Source organism: Cannabis sativa, chromosome 5 (assembly GCF_029168945.1).
Source record: "Cannabis sativa cultivar Pink pepper isolate KNU-18-1 chromosome 5, ASM2916894v1, whole genome shotgun sequence".
Lineage (NCBI taxonomy): Eukaryota > Viridiplantae > Streptophyta > Magnoliopsida > Rosales > Cannabaceae > Cannabis > Cannabis sativa.
Window position 1 is genome coordinate 18,558,532 of NC_083605.1, and position 20,283 is coordinate 18,578,814.

Consider the following 20,283-nt stretch of genomic DNA (forward strand, 5'->3'; position numbering starts at 1 on the left):
ATTATTATTATTTTATTGTCTTACATATTAAAGTAATAATAAAATTGATAATAAAGTTATTAGTTTTATTTTTTTAATAAAAACATTAATTAAAATATTTTACATCAAAATTTTGTAATTGTGCATTGGAGGATAATGCTAAAATTTGATGTAAATTTACTACAAAACTAATTTTTGTGCCAAATATAGTACAATTTTAATATCTTCCATTGAAGATGGTCTAATACATTCTATTTTTTCCCACATTAGCAATGTGAGACTCTCTAACAAGACATCTTGGAAAATTTTATAAAATTCATAATAATTTACAATACCAAAACCAGTGTTTGAAAAATCTGTTTTACATGCATATAAAATAAAATAGTAACGCGTGCAACAGACTGCTTAAATCTTATTTTTGGTGTGCTAAATTAATTGAAGCCGAATCTTGCTACCAGGGTAATGTCTACTCTGCAGAAATTGTTGAAGCCATTGGTATCAAAGAAGCTCTCAACTAGGTAAAAAACAAACAATGGCAAAATGTTGAGATTGAGACGGATAGCATGCTCACTGTTCAAAGCATTCGCAGCAATCATAAGATGTGCTCCACATTCGGCCTTATTATACAAGATTGCCAATTTTTACTATCCTCACTTTGTAATGTCAATACTGTTTTATCAAACGATCAACTAATAGAGTTGCTCATGCTGTGACATAACACTCTAGATATCTTTCTGGTCGTAGCATTTTTAAGCATAATATTTGGACTGATTTAAAAGCTCTCTTGTACTCAAAATGTTAATATTTCAATAAAGTCACTATTTAATCTTAAAAAAAAATTGACATAATAAAAAATTATTTTTTATTATAATTTTTTAAGATTCATACTTTTCAATTAACGAGAATATGACACACAACTAAACACAATTTACAAATTTCTCTACCATTATATACACTTTAATAATATTTTCTATAATCAAATTATTTTTATCACTTCATAAATTATAATAATAATAATAAAAAGAAATGAAAGGTTCATTTTTTTTGCTAGAAAGAAATGAAAGGTTCATTGTGAAGAAAAAAAATATAAAAGAAAAAGAAACCAATTGAAAGAAAGAAAAATGAATCCCATTTCTTCTCACTTCTCCTCTCCTCTTTGAAAATCTAACCGATCACCGGATAAATGGTTCCGGTGGCCGGAGTTTGCATAGAAGCTCCTCGTATTTCTCTTAATTTGCGATAAGACTCAAAAGGCGGCTTTGGGTTTCGTCATTTCATGGAGTCTGAGAGGAGAACAAGGAAGCGCAGCTTGCCCTTTCTTATACTCCGTTGGTCTCTGGCTCTCCTTTTCCCTATAGTTTCATTTTTCGTATTATCATTCTTGGTTGGCCTCGTTGCTGTTTTCCTCGCCGATTCACCGGTCTCCGGTCCGATCTCGGTGCCTTCTCAGTGCAAGATCGTCTCTAGTAGTAAGTGTTCTTCTAATTATTTATTTATTCTTAAAGATTGAGTGTTTATGATTTGTGCGTACTTGTATTGGAGTTCAATTGGCTGTGTTTAGTTGCTTAGAAAATGATGATTAGCATTGAAGGAAAACTATTAGTTCCATGTTAAATTACAGCTATTAGTGACATGACCTTGAAACAAAGTCCGTTCTTTATGCACAGTGACGTAGTTCTAGATTTTGGATGAACTGGGTAGGTTTCTATTTTATATTTAGTGGGTATATTAATATTTTATGATTTTTGAAATTTGATCAATTTTCTATTTATTATGTTACTCAAAGGTTATAAGCTCTTACAGTATATGTTTATTGATTGAAGAAATATATCACGATATAAGATAGTGAGAACATGAAGGCCACCTTCAATAAGAGGTAAAAGAAAAAGAAATCAGGTGAGAACATAATCCTTTTAGTGGTTCATGCAGTGAATGAAGGACTGTCTTCAAAATCAATATAAGTAGAAGCCCATAACAAAGCCAGAAAGTCATCTATATAGTATACTAGAGAGGTTTAGAAATACAACATCTGTGTGCAATTGTAATACCCATGGCCCTTGGATTTGTAATTTTTTCTTTTAGATGTGAAACAGAAATTATATCACATGAGACGATTGGTTCTCAGCTTTCTTACAGTCCTTTGAGCCACGGAGAAAAAAAAGTTCACATAGTATATAAACTGTAAACTATCACAAAAGCCATCACAAATATTAGTCACAAATAGTATTCCTTAAGCCTTTATTATTGAGGGTCCATTAAGCTACTGCTCAAAAGTCTTTCCAAAATAAATCCCACAATCTCTTCTACATTGTTGAAGGTTGTATTGTTCATCTCCAGCCATGTTGCGGAAAGAACAGCGAGACAACCACATTCCACAATATCGTCTTTCTTCAGCTCGACGCAATCCACGACGCCCTACACTCTCTTCATGTTGCATTATTTCCTAACAAGAAGATTCTGGTCACATTTAATTAAATCCCATCTGTCGTAGGAAAACCCAAATTTCCCCTATAAACGTTCATCAATGTAGAAATATGTGGTCACTGGAAAGTTTCTTTTACACAATACATGCTGATTGGGCAAGACCTTTAAGAAAAAGTTCCCACCTTTGTAAGTTCTCACGGTATTCATCTTGTTCAAAGCTGCTACCCATCCATTTTTTTTACCTTAGCTCTAACTTAATGAATACTGTGAATTGGAAAGACTTAAATTCAGCAAACCATCCTCTTTGGCTAACTTCTCGAAGTTGATTTGGATGAGAAAGCCTCATAATCCTTAGCGTGTATAAGTTTGTAATGCTGTAATCAATGCTAAAACTTGGCATTTTTCTATTAATTAAGTTATGAAGGATCTTAATGTTCCAAGGGAATGATTCTATTTTGCCCTTAACTATTATGTGAATTGACAATTATGTAATTCACCCAATTGGAGCCATTTCGTAGTTATATTACTTTTGATTACCTTAAGCCACAAGGTGTCTTTTTCCGTCAAGAATTGCTATAACCATTTCACAAGTAAGGCTTTATTACAACTTTACAATATTGCCAATTTCTCAAATCTTCAAATTCCTTAGGTTTACTTCTCCCATCCAACCAGGTGATCATTTCCTTCCCTATCACACTCTTCCAATAAGAATCTTTTCATTCTATGCTGTCGATAATGTTGACAAAAAGAATTCTATCAATGTGAAATTACCCCCTATATATAGGAAGCCTCTTTCAACTCAATTAGCTTTTACTAATTTTATCCATCATCGGACTACATAAATCACTTTTTATCAGGATGGCTTCTAAAGTATGACCAAATATCTTATAGCCCACTCCCTTGAGCATGACAATGTGTTTGCCAACTGTTGTACAAAATCCTCTAAATTTATTTACCACCAATATTTAGCTCATGGAACAAGCCCTATGCCTTAGCTTTGCCCACTAGTCTTCTTTTTTTTTTTTGTGAAAAAGAGAAAGAGGCCTTTGTCTAAGACCGACCCCTCCCCCGTTATATATAGATAGCCTCACTTGTGGCGGAGGAATACCATGATTACAAGTGCTATATCAAAAACATTTAAAATATTTGAAACAAAACCAAACCACCAAGACATTAACAATTCAGGTGCTATTAAGCAACACTACTCAACAATCTCCAATCTCTATTCAAATCTAAGAACGAAAACTGCTCAAAACTTTTAGTCAAAAGAAAGGGTGGTACAAATCACCTTGTTGCATTCCTCTTGATCCTCTAAGCTAGTCTCGTGGTCTATTGTTGCTCAAAATTGAGAAGGTTGCTAATGATTAGCAATCATTGATCCATCTTCGCCATTTCCTTTTGAATCCTCTTTTTCTCTTCCAATACAAGTTTCAATAATTAAAAAAAGCCACTCCATTTTATTCTAAACCTTATAAATCTATTTTCAACAATGCAGTTGTGTTGCATGCATTTTGTTTTCTTTTACAACATTGTTCACTATTAGAGCCACATTACTTATTTGTCTTGTAGCTATGAAACGTCCTTGGACATTTGATATATTGTTTCTGAAATGTCTTCTCAATATTTTGGATAGAACTTTAAACAGGACCTCATATAGGATTTTTCTTATCATCATTAGGATTTTGCTTATCGTGTTCTTATATAGGCTAGTTATCATACACAAGTTTCCTTGGTGCGCACGTTGATGGTGCGATCACTGTAAAATTCCTTGAAGACCTCCATGATATCCTCTCTTAGATCCTCCCAACTTTGCTGAAATAGCTTCATAGTAACCCCATCACATCTTGCAACTTTCATTCCATTACAATCTAACTCTGATTCTTTGGTCTCTTTTTTCTCTAATTGGTCTTATCAGTCAGTCTTGTAACATTTCTACGATAGGAGCCCAGTTTACCCCTTGAAATCCTTTGAATCCACCATTGTTTGATCTTTGAAATCATTGTATAATAAAATAATTTTTTAATTGTCTTCTCCGGAACCAGTAGATCCACCTTCTTCCCCAACTTGGAAATAAAATTCTTGGACATTCTGGCATGAATAAGTCTAAGCAACAATTTAGAGTTGGCATCCCCATCATTTGCCCATTGGAACATATATTTTTGTTAATTGCCTTTTCTTCCAATAAACTCAACTCTTGTAATTGTATCTCTTTCATTTCTTGTTCTTATTTTTATATGAGTGACCTACTCTCAGTGTGCTTCAGCCTGCGGAAAATTGTTCTTGTTGTCCTTTGCAATTGGGTGATTAAGTATATTGATAAATATTTACATATGGACAGCCTATGAATGTGGTGTTACTCATTGATTCTATTGGTGCTTTTGCCTTTTCTGCCCAACAGTCCTTCATTTGGGGCTATGGACAACTGAAATGTTTTGGTCGTTAACTACAACAAAATGAGATATAAGTTTCAGGGAATTAGCATATAAAATATAACCTACACGTATAAAAGTTGTTATCTATCTCCTTCTGTTTAAATTTTTAGTACTTTATTTTTTGTTTAAACATTACCTTCTTTCTTCTTGTTAAGATATAACCTTTTTCTTTGCATCCCTTTCGTAGGTGTGGATCTCAAATCATCCAAGGTCTGTGAACTTGGACTGCTCAACTACAAAGCCAAGCATGTGTTTTATCCTTTTGAGAAAAGTAAATTTCGCTGTCGTTATGACTACTATTGGGCGTCAATATTTAAGGTTTGTACTATAGTCTCAATCCATACCTCTTTTAGCATGAGGAACTCCTAGAGTTATATGTGAATTTTCCACTGAGTCCATTACAACAAAGGATTTCCATTGTGTGGGTTGCTTTTGTTGTGTTATATTTGTAGGTTGGTTGCTTGGTTATCCATTGTGGAATTTATATATAATGGAAAGTTCATGGGAAGCATTAGAATATATATTCTCATCTTTCTTATGTGTGATTGTGGGTTTTATATGTTATTCTGGCATTTTATTTTGTGCTTTTTACTAAATTATTTTGTTTTATTGCAGGTGGAATATAGAGACCTGTCTTCAGGTGTTACTCGACTGGCATTTGCAGAAGCTCCAAATGAGGCCCTTCCTTTAAACTGCAGGCCTAATTTTGGCGCTGCATGGTTGAACAAAGCTAAATTCAAGGTTAAATTTTATCAGTCATACTATACTTATCTTTTGCTAGTGTTTTTTTTTTTATCTTGCATTCTTAAGTTTTTGGTAAATTCTAAGATGGTTGTCTTTTTTCACTTTTTGTGATTAGGTGAATGAAACTTATGACTGTTGGTACACTTATGGAATTTCCAAAGTAAGCTTACATGGTGATGGATTTTTCAGTTGCCAAGCAAAAGATCCATCTACTTTTGAGATGATTAAGAGATATGTCTTTCTGTAAGTAGTCTAAAGTTTTGAGATTATCTATTATTGTGCAGTTTTATAATATATCAGTCATTGTTGTATGTTATAGATTAGTTGCAAAGATAAGTAGTGTATATACCTGTGGTGTATTGTAAGTTGATTTAGGCAGAGCCTTTTAGCTGAGTCCCTTGAGCTGGATACAATTCTCAATAGCTTCATTGGTTGTGTATGTGCTTTATGTGGAACAATAGTGAAAGAAAGTTTATATGTATTTTTAACCAACAACTGTCACTTGCTTTGTCTCCATGAATTATGGTACCTTTCTTGTATTTAATAAGATGATCAAATTATGCAACACAAATTTGGGACACTATAATACTTGTATGTATCCTTAGACAGATCATTTAATGCAAGGGAACATCAGAACCATAAACTTACACTAAAGTAGAAGAACTGAATTCATATAATGGGTAATGTGTTTCTGTGGTTCCATATCAGAGAGTTAAAGTTGCAATTTGTATGACAGTTAAGGTATGGGTTATGGGTTATGTTTTTAATTTTTACATGCATTCATTTTGCAGTTTTTTCTTGGTCAGATAGTGTTAGATTAGAGATTCTTATAAATTTACATTTTCAGTTTATTAGTTAATAATTTGGGCAAATGTGGACCTTACATTGGTTTATGTTGAAATAACTGCATTCAGATGTTGGAGTGACATCTTTTATATTTTAGTGAAATCAAGTTCAGCAAGCATTTCTTTGATATCCTATGACTGGGATCCCTCATTTCTGTTGCAGTTTCTCTACCCTATGCAATTTATTCCTTAGTGTATGGGATGAAGTTTTTTTTTTTAGTTTTTTTTTTCTAATGGAAGCTGCAGACCAGTAACAGTAAAACTACTGATGATTAACAATTTAATTACACCAATCGAAGTGCTATTTGATATGTGGTCTGGTGTTGCAAATGTGTACGGTCAAAGCTCGCTAAATGAAGGAGCTCCTGGTTTGCTGTAATTTTAAGCTTTTGATTTTGAATCGGTGTAAATTGTGGTTTATTTACTTATTTTTGTGTAAGATATATTTAAAAAGGCACTTAAACTCGGATCAGTCACACTACTCACTCTTGTATCCAGTCACTGGACTAGCCTCAATTTATGATTGTTTATGTACTGTAGACAAAAACATTTACCTTTTATCAGGCGTCTGTTATTTTTAAAGTGTGCTGCTATTTCTCTTGTAATTTTCATTGGGGGATAATACTGTACTGTACAATTGGAACATACTGAGTTTTATAAAAATGGTAGTGTCTGCTCTTTTCGTCTGTGTTCGGGATAAATTTTCACTTTTGCCAGATAACAGATGGATGCTCATTGTTAATTTTGAGAGGTTCTTAAATGCAATCACATTCTCTAGCTCTAACCTGTTTATGTAAATGGTCCGCGAGTGCAGTGTTTTTTGTGTTTGTTGGATTTTTCATGCTGTCTTGGTGCTAAATATTGATAATTGGCTCCTATATTTTCAGATCAATGAAGATTTTACAGTCTTGGGTTATAAGCAAAAACAAATCAAAGTATTGGAGGTGGGAAATGATAGCAGGAGTTATTACTGGTTTTTCAACTTCCTTGATCTCAATCAGCTTTGTTATGCTCCTGCAACAAATGAAATATTCATTTCCGGGATTCGCTGCTGTCAGAAATGTTGTAAGAGCTCTTCTTAGAATCCCTTTTAGCCGCACTTGCTTCCTTGTAGTATACTTCTCTGTTGCGGGCTGGTTAGCACTTCAATATGGGAGAAGGCTTGGTGTCTTACAGATTTTCACAGCATTTAACAATTAGGTAGCACTCTTTTTTTTTTTTGAAGTGCTCTTTTTCCTTTTTGGCATTTCATTTTTGTATCTGCTCACTGCAATTTTCAAATTAGGTAAAACCACATGTATACTTCCTTGTATAATTGTATAAGAATGCAGTGGATATTGTATTTGATGATGATGTACAGCAGATGATATGTACTGGGATCATTCATCCCTATCGCCCAGCATCAAGAACTGGGATTGGGAACTGTCTGAAATATATGAAAGCCTTGTGGTCTTATATATAGTCCCTTGTTTCTCATACCAATATGAAATTTGATGATTGTACTTAGGTAATCTTAGATATGGAAGATGTGCTTCACTTTTTAAAATATTGAAACAAAATGACAACAATATTCCTGAACTTGTAAAAAGAAGTATAGTTTCTGTTTATTTTCTCATTTAATAAGTTGATCCTTAAATTTTTATTTTTATAAAGATAGGATGTATCACTACGAGGTTCTATCATAACATTAATGATCATTTATACGAAGAAAGTAATTTCATAGAATATTTTGAGATAATTCATTCTAAGTATCTATATATTTATATTTAAATGCTGTAGAGTTACAAAAAACGTTTCTGCGTACAAATATTTTTCTTCGTGTGTGTTTGGAAAGCCACAGTGTAATTGAAGGTAATTACACAATTTGGCATGTTTATCTGACCATGTAATTACACTGTAACTATGTAATTGGAAGTAATTGGGGGTTCTAATTACACTCTCCAATTCTCATAACCCTCATGAGAATTGAATGTAATTACACTGTGTAATTACTAAAAACTTTCCATATTAAACATTAGCTAGTGAAAAATATTATTTTCCCCATGTAATTACTAATTATTTTGCCAAACAAGATATTAGGAATTCAAATGTAATTACCACATCATATTCAAACACACTTTGCATTTTAAAATAGGGTAAATACCATTTTGGACCCTCTGTTTTGCAAAAGTTACCAATTGGACCCTGTGTTTCATTAAATGACAAAATGGACCCTGTATTTTCTAAAATAGTAAAAATAGGACCCTGAGCTTAATTTTTGACAACTTTTTTTTTTAATACAACCAACTTGAAGACAATGCTTAATACAAACAGATACAAAAAATATATACAGTTTTGCCATAGCTTTTTAGATCGGATTATAATTAAACTTTATTTTGACAAAAAAATCAATTCAGGGTCCTATTTGTACTATTTTAGAAAATACAGGGTCTATTTTGTCATTTAACAAAACACAGGGTCCGATTGGTAACTTTTGCAAAACAGAGGGTCCAAAATAGTATTCACCCTTTAAAATATAGTGTAATTACTAAATTGTGTAATTACCACCCTAGTAATTACACTACCTAGTAATTACATAGTTACTTCCAAACACACCCTATGTGTCACTCTCATATTTAATATTAATATTTAATTAATTCCTCTTATATTATTTTTTTTAATATCAATATAACGAAAGTTACTTATTTTTAAAAAATAAGTTACTACTTAAATATATGATACACTCCTAATAACTTTAAAAATGATTTAAAAAATAAAATAAAATAATTATAGTGCATTGTAATTTATCCTCTAAAAAAACTAAAGAAAAACTCTAAATAAATTTTTTAATAATAAATAAAAAATAAAAATAAATTACAATGCACAATTACATTAATAGATATATCTTACAGTTTGCACCGAGATAGTTTATCTTCTCATTGAAACTAGTGTCTAACAAGAAGAATTTATTGTAAAATTGTGTTCCTTCTAAACTCCAATCGTTAATTATCTAATGAAAGAGAAAACATTTTAACTTCATCAATGAAAGTCACCGAACAATTAACAAGGTCTATCACCAAGTCTTTTTATTTTTTATTTTTTGATTAAAATTCTGACACTAAAATCTCCTACAAAAGATATCTATAATACTTCTCCTTATTAGGGTAATTTTATTTTTTGGCAGTTATTATTTTTTTTTTAAATCCTATTTAAAGTTAATAGGGGTGTATCATATATATTGATATCACAAAAAAAAATATATATATTTAATTAATAAATTTCCTTATTTATTTATTTATTTTTTCAGATTAAGTAATTTTCCTTATATTGATATCACAAAATTATTAAAAAAAATAATATAAAAATAATTAATTATATATTAGTATTAAATGTAAGAGTGACACATAATGAAAAAATGTCTGTATGTACATATGTTTTTCATGACTCTACCTAAGTATTTTCCTATATATATATAAATAGAGTAATTTGTGGTGTAAAATATTTAAATTTAATTGTCAGTTATAAGCACATACTTAGATTTAATTTTTGGTAGTAATAGTTATAATTATGGAATTTTTGTAGGTACTTGAATATTAAGTGTTAAGTAAGTTTTCACGTAGTAATTCTTAATTGGTTCAGGTCATTAATTTTTTATTCATTTTTTAAATATTAGTTTAATTATACCAATAAAAAAAAGACACGTGGTTAATGACTTAACATTAAACGGCGAGTATCTACGAAGTTTCAAAAACATAACTTAAGTATTATTACCATTTAAATATTTTTTTTTTATAATCAGGGATTAAATTAAATATTTATGCAATAAATTACTTTATATAAATATATTAAAATTTTAATAGCATGCATGCTATTTTTTTTTTTTTGAATTATAATGAAACTTCCTTAATTCAAATCTTCCAAAATTAAGGAAACAATTACAGTAGGTAAAGAAACACTACTAAAAATACGATCAGTCTCAATAAGAGAAGATCGCGTCAAAGCATGCACAATTTTATTAGTAGATCGTTTGACAAAAATAAAAGAAACATTACTAACATCGGCAATCAAAGACTTACAATAAAAAATAATATAACAATTAATTTGCAGTATAAATACCTAAGTTTAACTTCCAGTTGCAAGTAAATACCTAAGTTTAATTTTTGGCGGTAATAATATCTAAGTTATAATTTTGGAACTTATGTAAGTACCTGATTAAGTAAATTGCCACGTAATAATCCCTAATTGGTCCAAGTCATTAAACTTAGGTATTTATTTGCAACTGAAAATTAAGTATTTATGCCACAAATTACTCATTTTTTTTAATTATTTTGTAAATCTGAAATGACTCTACGACAATGCAACTCCACAATCACACTCATCCATCGATTAGTTTTGATCTAGCACAAAGTTTTTTTCATACCTTGAAAGACACCATATCTTATTCAAAGTCTTAGTTTGAATAACAATACCAACAGCTGAACGAGCCACCAACCCAAAGCGCTTCTCGTTAGAAAAAAGTATTTTATCAACATTAATCTTGATTAAAGTAAATTTAGGACGGGTCCAATGCCTCATTAGCAAGCACGCTATTTTTAGTACCATTATAACTCAATTATTTTCATATAACAATAGCGATTGTAGCTAGAGTAGTCATTTCAATAATTTCACGAAAATAGAATTTATGCGGATAAGAAAAAAGTATGTAAATAATTTGTCGTTTGAATCTATTCTTGTTTCAATGTACATTATAACTCTTTTTCCCGTATCAAAAACATACATATTCTTACCCTCTATTGAATGTGCACACACAAACTTAACTAGCAAAAAAATTCAATTTAGCATGAGTTTTGTGGGCAATTGAACAATTATAATTAACTGTGAGAAAGTCATAATAGTTCTTTTAAACAAAAAAAGAAAAGAAAAGAAAAGAGAAAACTGAAAAAGACACTTTTCAATGCAAAAGAGAACAAAGCCCATACCCGTACTCTGTTGGCTTCTGCTTTGTGTTTGAAAACTGTCTGACCCGCTGTGCTGCGATTCTTTAAACAATGGAAGCTCCTCCTCCTCCTCCTCCCCATGGCTCTGCAACTCCTGCTTTGCCCAAACACACTGACCTCTCCTCCGAACAACTGAGCTTTCTACACCAACATTTTCAAACTCCTAAAGATCTTCCTCACAAAGCTCCTCTTCTCCTTTCGGAGCTTGACCGCAACTGCTTCGATTTGGACCGAGACCTCATTGCCCTACAAACCATACTCGCCAAGTCTTGCGTTTCCTGGATTTCTCACTCTTTCGAAGCCAAAAGTGATGCCCGCCGTCTCAATCATGATCTTCAGAACCTCAGTCTCCTCACTTCACAACGTTTGTATAAATTTCTTTCTATATTCGGGTTTGTATATCTCTCTTCTCTTGTAGAATTTTGAGCCCCTTATTTTGGGGTCCTTTTCACAGATGGGATTGGTTCCAAGAGATTTCATAGAGTTTTGGCGAAAGAACTCCCCCAACTCACTCAGAAAGTGCTTCGAATTGAGGCAATCCGCAGTTATGTTGGTAATCATAGGATTTCTTTCTCCTTCTTCCTTTCTCATATTCTATAATTTGTTGTTGTGGTTTCCCGTTCTTTGGCCTATTTAATTTGGTATGCATTTCTTTTTTCTTTTTCTGGTGTGGGTGAAGGATTGTCTTTAATCTGTTGAGTTGATGGGATCAGTTTTAATGGTAAATTTCTATTTAGGAGGCTTTAACTATCAATTTTCCTTTTGGATTGTTATTCATTCATTTAGTTGTCTTAAAATATAAACACATTCTTAGTTGTTGATTTAAGCTTCCATGTTTTTGTAGGATCTTATGGATTTTCGTATATCACTTGAACATAAGAAAATAAATTTTTGTCAAAAAAATAAGGTAAAGAAAGAAGAAGAAAGAAATGCTGACAATTTGATAAATATTAGTATGACTGCCTTTGCAAGAGTTTTGATTCACTTTGTAGTCCTCAATGTTTTTCTTTGCGGCCTTAACTTTTCGTTATTTGTATTTTATTTATGTTTGTAAATGCATTACATGTGGGGATGAGATTTTCTTTTCAAGGAATGTTACCAAAAAATAAAAAAGGAAAAGAAAGTTGTGTTTTTCTTTCTGTATAAATATCTTTATAACTTAAACATAGTATCATATTTTAGAAAAATGTCCCTAATGCTTTTGTAAGCAACTTCAACTCCAAAACTTTAATCATCTCATGTTATCTCGAGATCATTTTTGTTATATCATTTCTCCACAATCTTTACCAATGCCCTTCATTCCTTTTTGTAGTCATATATACTTGTTTCTTGTGATGGAACTTGCCATACGTTGTTTAAATGCTTATTTGTCTGTAATTTTCTTGAAGTGTATGCCTTTTATTTTGTGATTACGATTTTTAAAAACCTGTACATTATGAATCCACTGGCGGAGTTGTGCCACCGTGATCTTTGTTCTTTTCTTAGAATTTCCAAGTGACCCTACTGAACTACCGTCTTAATGTTTCAGAGACTACTCTAAAGTTAGAAGCTCTGGTTGGAGATCTAGAGGATGCTGTTTTGTGTTTTATGAATTGCCAGACTAGCATTATGTTCTCAGCAAAGCTTTCAAAATCCTCATTGTCTAATGTAATGCGTTTGTCTCTCTTTCTTGTGATATTTGAGTCATTGTCGGAATGGTAAATTCACTAGCAGGAGGATAGTGTTACATAATGACCTAGATATTCGGAATGCAGGAGTTTGGAACAAAGCATGAAAAGTTGCTTCAAGCCATAAAAGCCATGAACGATATTGAAGACAAGCTGGTTGATCTTGTGTTACTTCAACCACACTGGCATCATCTTTTAAAATCTGTTGATGCTAGGGTTGAAAAAAATTTGACTATTCTTCGACCGCAAGTATCAGCAGATCATCGGTCTCTTCTCATTTCTCTTGGATGGCCCCCAAAACTTTCACTATCTAAAGTCGAAGGCGGACACATTTCAGACCTTCCAAACCCATTAGTTATCATGGAAGGTGAAAAAAGAAAGACTTACTCAAATAGCTTCATAAGTCTTTGTGCTTTACAACATTTTCAAATCCGGAGGGAAAAACGGCAGAGTAATCGTTTGGAACAAGAAAAATGTAACATTCGACTTTGGGCCATTGATGAACTGGTATCTCCAATTGCATCACGAATGGAGCACCACTTTTCAAAGTGGGTTGATCAGCCCGAATTTATGTTTGCTCTTGCATACAAAATAACAATAGATTTCATTGAGGGAATAGATGAAGTGTTACAACCTCTGATAGATAGAGCAAGACTAGTAAGCTGTAGTGCTAAAGAAGCTTGGGTTTCTGCAATGGTCCAAATACTTTCTAGGTTTTTGGAAACAAGACTTTTCTCTTCTCTTGCTGACCAGTATAATGATAAACATATGAAAGTTGAGGTTATACCGTCATGGCTTCATCTTATAGATCTACTTCTCACCTTCAATAAACAAATACAATCTCTTGTTAGTTTGGAAATCTGTCACTTTTTGACAGAGTCAGATAGATTTCAAGGGCTTTCAAGAGGTATTTCTTTGCTGACAATGTTTTGTGATAGGCCTGAATGGCTGAAGATATGGGCGAAAATTGAAATGAAAAATGCCTACAAGAAACTTAAAGCAGAATTGCAGGATCATAAAAGTTGGAATGTTGATAGCAAACTCCAAGCTGGATTTCTCCCCGATACAGAACGCGGGCATTATATACTCTCCACTAGAGAAGATCACAAAGCTCCATTTATTGCAGAATCTGCCCTAAAGATTGCCTGGGAGATGATTGACCGGTGCCAAACCATGCCGGCTGTTTTACCACGTATACAATTTATTAGGTCAACTGCAGTAAGGTTTCTCTGGTACTTCCTTAAAGTTTTGCTTTTAAGGTACAAAGGAACTGAAATTGATTCTGAAAATCTCAATGATGATGCCTTGGGTAGAAGATGTATATTAATCAATGCTGCTAGATACATTGAGTTTAGACTGCAACAATGGAGTGATTCTGTTGATTTTCTGGAGATGAAAGTTGCTGAAAATGATTGCAAGAATCCGCGAAATGTTGGAAATATTGATCATAATTGCTTTTTTGAGGAAGAAATTAAGAGCTTGTGTGAGATTGAAACAAATTGGTTGATGGACATTATTGCTGTTATTCTTCGTCAATTTGAAACTCTTTCATGGGATTATGTCAAACAAGCCAAACATCTTCAGCAGGAAGTATCAGTTGCCTCAAATTTAGCCGTTTCGGTTGATTTTGTCGATGCATTGGATGCTTTGAAAAGTCATCTCCATGCTTTGGAAATGACTCTTAACCCCAAAGATTTTTTAGATTTGTGGAGAAGTCTTGCTGAGGGGCTGGATCATTTTATATTTTTCAGTAATATCTTTGCTGAGATTCAGTTCTATGCCAATAGGGTGAACCAGTTTGAGACAGATATTCAGGCTTTGTTTTCAGTTTTTAAATCTTATTGTGTTCGGCCGGAAGCATTTTTTCCCAATATTAGAAAAGGTCTAAAGCTTTTAAAAGTAAACAAGGAAAGAGGTAAATGAATGAATAAGAAGGGCTGGAGACCTTTCCTTCATTTTTGGCTTATCTTTCTCCATCTATGTTTATTTTTTTTTTTTTTGGGGAAATACCACCTAGGTTTAAATGTTGTAAAGTTGTTTCATTTATATTGCTAAATAAAAAGTGCATTGCTATGGGGCACTAAGCATCCCTGTGACATGTAGTTTTATAATTAGTTAGTAGTTCTCTATAATTTTTATTAAACTAAAATAAGTGGGGTTCGATATTAAATTACACCAATAACAATAGGTAAGAGTGTCCTTTAGCATTTCTTAAATAAAAAGGCTGTATCATTTATCTTTTTATGTATAGGGAATTGGTGGTAAAATCATTTAAATAGTTATAATTAAATCCTTGTCAAATATTTGAGCAACAAAAGATTCTTCTGTTTATGTTTTGTTTTATATTAATTGCTAAAGAACACTATAAATGATCATATGTAATCTTAAATTGAGTTTTAACAAATTTTAATTTATTAAATAACACGAAAAGTTGCTAATTACTTTGGGGCTGTTTGTTACTGTGGGTTGAGTAGGTTTGAATTTAGTATTAATGTGTTTAGTAGGGGTGTACATCGGTCGGTTTGGACGAGTTATAGTGTATTTTTACCAATCTAATATAAATGTCGAGTTGTAAATATAACTCGTCCAATGAAAAAAAAAGTGTAACCCGACCAATGATTTTTGTCGGTTTGGTCGGGTTAACCCATTTAAACCGATCTTTATTTTTTATTTTTTATTGTTGTTAGTTTTTGGTGTTCAAATAATTGATTTGAAAAAAAAAAAAAATATATAGTATATGCCTTTTAAATTTAAAATAGTTATAGTTTAAATTAATATTAAAAAATAAATATGAATTGAATAAACATTAAAGTATTAAATAATATTTTTCAAAAAATAGAATAAAAAAAATATACTCATATGTAAATTTTAAATTTCAATTTCAATATTCAAATACAGTTAAAATTATCAACTACATTCTAAATTTCAAAATAATACTATAAAATACAAACTTTAAATGTAAAATATATTATATATTATGTTATAAATAATTTTTTATAAAATATATGTAAGTTGGTTTATTCATTTTATTCGAGTTATTTGGCTGGGTTAGAATAATATTCAACCCGCCCAATATATTCATTGGGCGGTTTGAATTTTTTGTAAAGTTATTCAGGTTGTATTTTTTGTCGGTTTATTCGGTTTAATTTGGACGGTTTATTTGGGTTGGGCCATTTATTAATTTTTTTGAACAACCCTAATGTTTAGTACACGTTTTGAAATAATAATAATAATTAAAAAAATTGGTAAAGCGAACCCTTGTGTTTAATTTTTGGGAGAAATATAACCCCCCAATAGGTAGTTTCCATATGAGGAAATTACACTTACTATAGAATTTTAAAGGTTCTTATGATAAATATGACACATTTAAGTTTGACTAATTTATATGGTATTTTTTTATTTTTAGGTCTTTTTATGGTATTTGATATGCCATATATATGTAATTAGGTTTTCAAGTCCCATATTTAATTTTTTATTTGTTTAGGAAGTTTTATTTGTCACTGATGCTAGAAAAGTCACCGGAGTTTGCTGCTAGTGCCGGAAAAGTCGCTGGAGTAGCGTCGGTGCCAGAAAAGTCGTCGGAGTTGCTGCTGGTGCCGAAAAATTCGTCGGAATCGGCATTGTCGGTGGAAAAATCACTGAAAAAATACCAAAAAACCGGTTTCTTTCTTGAAGAGAAAGAAACCACTTTCTTCATATTTTTCCATTGACAAGCCAATTCTGACGACTTTCTTGACGCTAGCAGCTACTCCGGTGACTTTTCCAGTACCGGCAGCAAACTTCGAAAAAGTCATCAGAATTGGCATAGTCGCCGGAAAATTACCAAGAAGATTTCTTGGTGATTTTTTCGATGATTTTTCTGACGACAATGGCAATTCTGACGACTTTTCTGGCGTTGGTAGCAACTCTGACGACTAATACACCGACAGCTACTCCGGTGACTTTTTCAGTACCGACAGTAAACTCTGGGAAATTTGTCGGAATTGGCATTGTCGCCGGAAAAATTACCGAAAAAATCACCAAGAAAATGGTTTCTTTTCTTCATTAAGAAACCAATTTCTTGATAAAGAAACCAGTTTCTTGGTAATTTTTTTTGTGATTTTTCGAGCGATAATGCCAATTCTGATGATTTTTTTAGCGCTGGTAGCAACTCCAATGACTTTTCCAGTACCGGCAGCAACTCCAGCGACTATGCCAATTTTGATAACTTGTTTCAGTTAACTTTATTGTTTAGCATTTATATTTCGTTATGATTTTCATAGTGTCGAATCTAGTTTCACATGGTTCATAAGTTTAAAACTGGTTTACAGGTTTTAAGGGTTCTGTAATGAGGTATTTCTATTTTATGATGATATTGTATATTTTTTATTTTAAGTTTCTTTTTATTATTTTGTTTCTAGGTTTGAAACTGGTTTTTACCTTTATATTTTATTTTAGATTATTGTTGTGCATTGTGCGTTGTTTTGTTTATATTTATGAGTATTTTTTTGTGTTTTTTTTTTCTATTTGGTTGATTAATAAAACTGGTATCAATTATTTTCAGTGTATATCATTTTTGTTTTGTTTTCATAATCTTTATTATTGTTGTGTAACGAAACTAGTTCCTTGATGAAGAAACCACTTTCTTGGTGAAGAAACCAGTTTCTTGATGAAGAAACCACTTTCTTGGTGATTATTCTAGTGATTTTGCTGGCGACAATGCCAATTCTCATGACTTTTTTAATGCCGACAATAATTTTGGCAATTTTTCCTACACCGGCAACTACTCTGGTGACTTTTACAGCATCGACATCAAACTCCAGAATAGTCGTCAGAATTGGCATTGTTACCGGTAAAATTACCGAAAAAATCACCAAGAAACCGATTTCTTCATCAAGAAACCAGTTTCTTGGTGATTTTTCCGGCGATAATGCTAATTCTGACGACTTTTTCGGTGCCGGCAGCAATTCCGGCAACTTTTTCGGTACCGACAACTACTCCGACGACTTTTTCGGTGCCGACAACAAACTCCGGTAACTTTTCTTGCACGAGTGAAAACTCCGGCGATCACTATTTTTTTTAAAAAAATAAACATGAAGGAAATTTTAATATTTTTTATGGTAATTTAATTAAGTTTTTATTTTTTATGAATTTTAAATTCAGATTTTTTTTTTTTTAATGTTTTATATGGTTTTTTTTTTTTTTTAAAAAAACTATACTTTTAGTTTGATTTATCATAACCTTAATAATTTTTTATGTCATATTTATCATAACCTTAATAATTTTTTTTATATTTTTGAAAATAAAGGCAGTTGGGAATATTGGTCTTTTTGTGTGAATATTCGAAGATATATCAAGATGTTTCAGATAAAGTCATGTTATATAAATGACATACAACTGAAACATCGAGATAGTTATCTTCAAGTATAAGAGTGTGAATATTTTTAAGACCAAAAAACACATCTGGTAGAGAGCTAAGATTAGAAGAAGAAATATCAAGGTATCTTAAAGAAGATAAGCTCTTAGGACCATTTTTAAGAAATGAATCATCTAAAAAGAATGGTCTTAGATCAAGATGAACAAGCTTAGCGAGATTGGAAATTCAGTTCAGCAATGAAGATTGAAAATTATTGTCTGATAAGTTAAGAAACTCTAGAGAAGTAAAATTAACATTTGATAGGGGTGACTATTGGTAATTCTACACCAAGCCATGTGTAGTTCTAACAATGAAGGGATTTTGTTTAATGAGCTTAGCCAACTGTCAGATGTTGCACTAAAGGTTATTACTTGACAAATCTAGATATTCTAGTGAAGAAAGACTAGATATCCAATGAAGACTATCAGCATATAACATGTCAACTTCCCTATTGGTAAGAATAATGTTACTCAAACTTGATAAATTTCCAAGTTGGTGGGGGATTTTTCCCTCAAACTTAGCTTCAACGAAGTTTAAATATTTTAAACTGACCATAGAACCGATGAAACTAGGAATTGAGTGCCAACAAAAAAATTGAAGCTCAAATCTAAGTGAGTTAGATATATGAGTTTGAGTAAGGAAGGATTTATCTTACCACTTATGTAATACACTAGAATCATGAAATGGATTAGAAAAATCCTAACTAGATAATTATGATAATTGAGAAATTATATTATTATATAATTTAATATATGAGAATTTATATGATTTATGACATGTGAAGACCCCGTTGGTGAGCCAGGGGCATTTTAGTAATTTTAACTCGAGAAAGGTAAAACAGTGAAATTAATTTATTTACGCGTTTATGGAACTATATTATTGTATAGTATGCATGTGATGTCTTTTTCAGGTGTGTTCTGATAGGTTGGCGCGATATAGTCACAACCGGGTATTTCAGGCCGAATCGAGTTCGGGCCCAAAATACAATTTGAGTTGAAATATTGGCATTTTAATTGTTGATGAATAATCTAAAAATTAATTGGGTTTATTATATGTGAGATGTCATTTTTTCCCTTGTGAGTGAATATGTGTGTGATTTTAGCCTAAGGGCAAAATGATCTTTTGACCTTTATTTGTCAATTGATAAAAGATGAAATTTTGAGTAAATCAAATGGAAAAATTCTGGTTTTGCTTCCTCTAGCCCGTACCCTCTCTCCCTCAAACCCTCTTCTTTTTCTAAATTTGATTCTTGAAGAGAATTTGCTTGATATTGGCTTGGATTAAGCTTTGAGTTTGAGGACCTTTGGGTTTGTTCTTGAATTGAGCTTGAGGATTACCGGCACCTGGTCAGGAGCACCCGGGGATTTGGAATCCTACTATTGCGGGACATCAGGTAAGACAGTACTATGCACATACAGTTAAGCGCAATGGCGCTCATATTGGATATTGTGATTGTGAATAATTAAGAACCGGGATTAGGGTTGAGCTGTTGTTTGGTCTGGCGTTATTACCCTGTTAGTTAAAAGATGTTGAATGTTATACCATGATAAATATGTTGGAATAAAGAATTATGCGTCTAAGGCATGATTAAGCTAGACTCGGTAAACTAGTACCTTGAGTTAATTTTAATGTGGTCTAGGGTTATTACCCTAGAATATTATAAAGGTAAGGAAGCAATAATGTATGGTTGTGTTGTTAATTAAATGAAGGAATAAGTTAGGGTTATTACCCTCAATAAATGTTATTTCAGGCATGCCGTAATATGTTGTAGGAATGAGTATTTAGTATGCAAGTTAGGGTTATTACCCTAAGATTCTATAT

General features: G+C 32.0%; 2 protein-coding genes across 4 annotated transcripts; both read left to right on the forward strand.

Annotated features, from left to right (window-relative positions):
• Positions 1–976: 976 nt before the first annotated feature.
• Positions 977–7,885, forward strand: LOC115716734 (uncharacterized). The gene is made up of 5 exons (XM_030645616.2): positions 977–1,448; positions 5,023–5,153; positions 5,451–5,576; positions 5,695–5,822; positions 7,312–7,885. The coding sequence occupies exons 1-5, from the start codon at positions 1,256–1,258 to the stop codon at positions 7,622–7,624; spliced, it is 891 nt and encodes a 296-aa protein (XP_030501476.2). The 5' UTR covers positions 977–1,255; the 3' UTR covers positions 7,625–7,885.
• A 3,281-nt stretch (positions 7,886–11,166) lies between these two features.
• Positions 11,167–15,151, forward strand: LOC115715575 (RINT1-like protein MAG2L). Of its 3 annotated transcripts, none has more exons than XM_061115476.1 (4): positions 11,167–11,764; positions 11,855–11,953; positions 12,929–13,047; positions 13,140–15,151. In XM_061115476.1, the coding sequence occupies exons 1-4, from the start codon at positions 11,452–11,454 to the stop codon at positions 14,988–14,990; spliced, it is 2,382 nt and encodes a 793-aa protein (XP_060971459.1). In that variant the 5' UTR covers positions 11,167–11,451; the 3' UTR covers positions 14,991–15,151. The 3 variants fall into 3 exon arrangements, with proteins under 3 accessions (XP_060971459.1, XP_030500070.2, XP_060971460.1); XM_030644210.2 differs by having other exon boundaries at positions 11,170–11,764; positions 13,155–15,151; XM_061115477.1 differs by having other exon boundaries at positions 11,578–11,768.
• Positions 15,152–20,283: the final 5,132 nt, after the last annotated feature.

Excerpts from the sequence above, each read along its gene's own strand:
- LOC115716734 (XM_030645616.2), top strand. The coding sequence starts at position 1,256 with ATGGAGTCTGAGAGGAGAACAAGGAAGCGCAGCTTGCCCTTTCTTATA. Across the intron at positions 1,449-5,022 it reads GTGCAAGATCGTCTCTAGTA|GTGTGGATCTCAAATCATCC; the intron begins GTAAGTGTTCTT and ends TCCCTTTCGTAG. Across the intron at positions 5,577-5,694 it reads TGAACAAAGCTAAATTCAAG|GTGAATGAAACTTATGACTG; the intron begins GTTAAATTTTAT and ends TTTTGTGATTAG.
- LOC115715575 (XM_061115476.1), top strand. The coding sequence starts at position 11,452 with ATGGAAGCTCCTCCTCCTCCTCCTCCCCATGGCTCTGCAACTCCTGCT. Across the intron at positions 11,765-11,854 it reads CAGTCTCCTCACTTCACAAC|ATGGGATTGGTTCCAAGAGA; the intron begins GTTTGTATAAAT and ends TCCTTTTCACAG. Across the intron at positions 13,048-13,139 it reads CAAAATCCTCATTGTCTAAT|ATATTCGGAATGCAGGAGTT; the intron begins GTAATGCGTTTG and ends ATAATGACCTAG.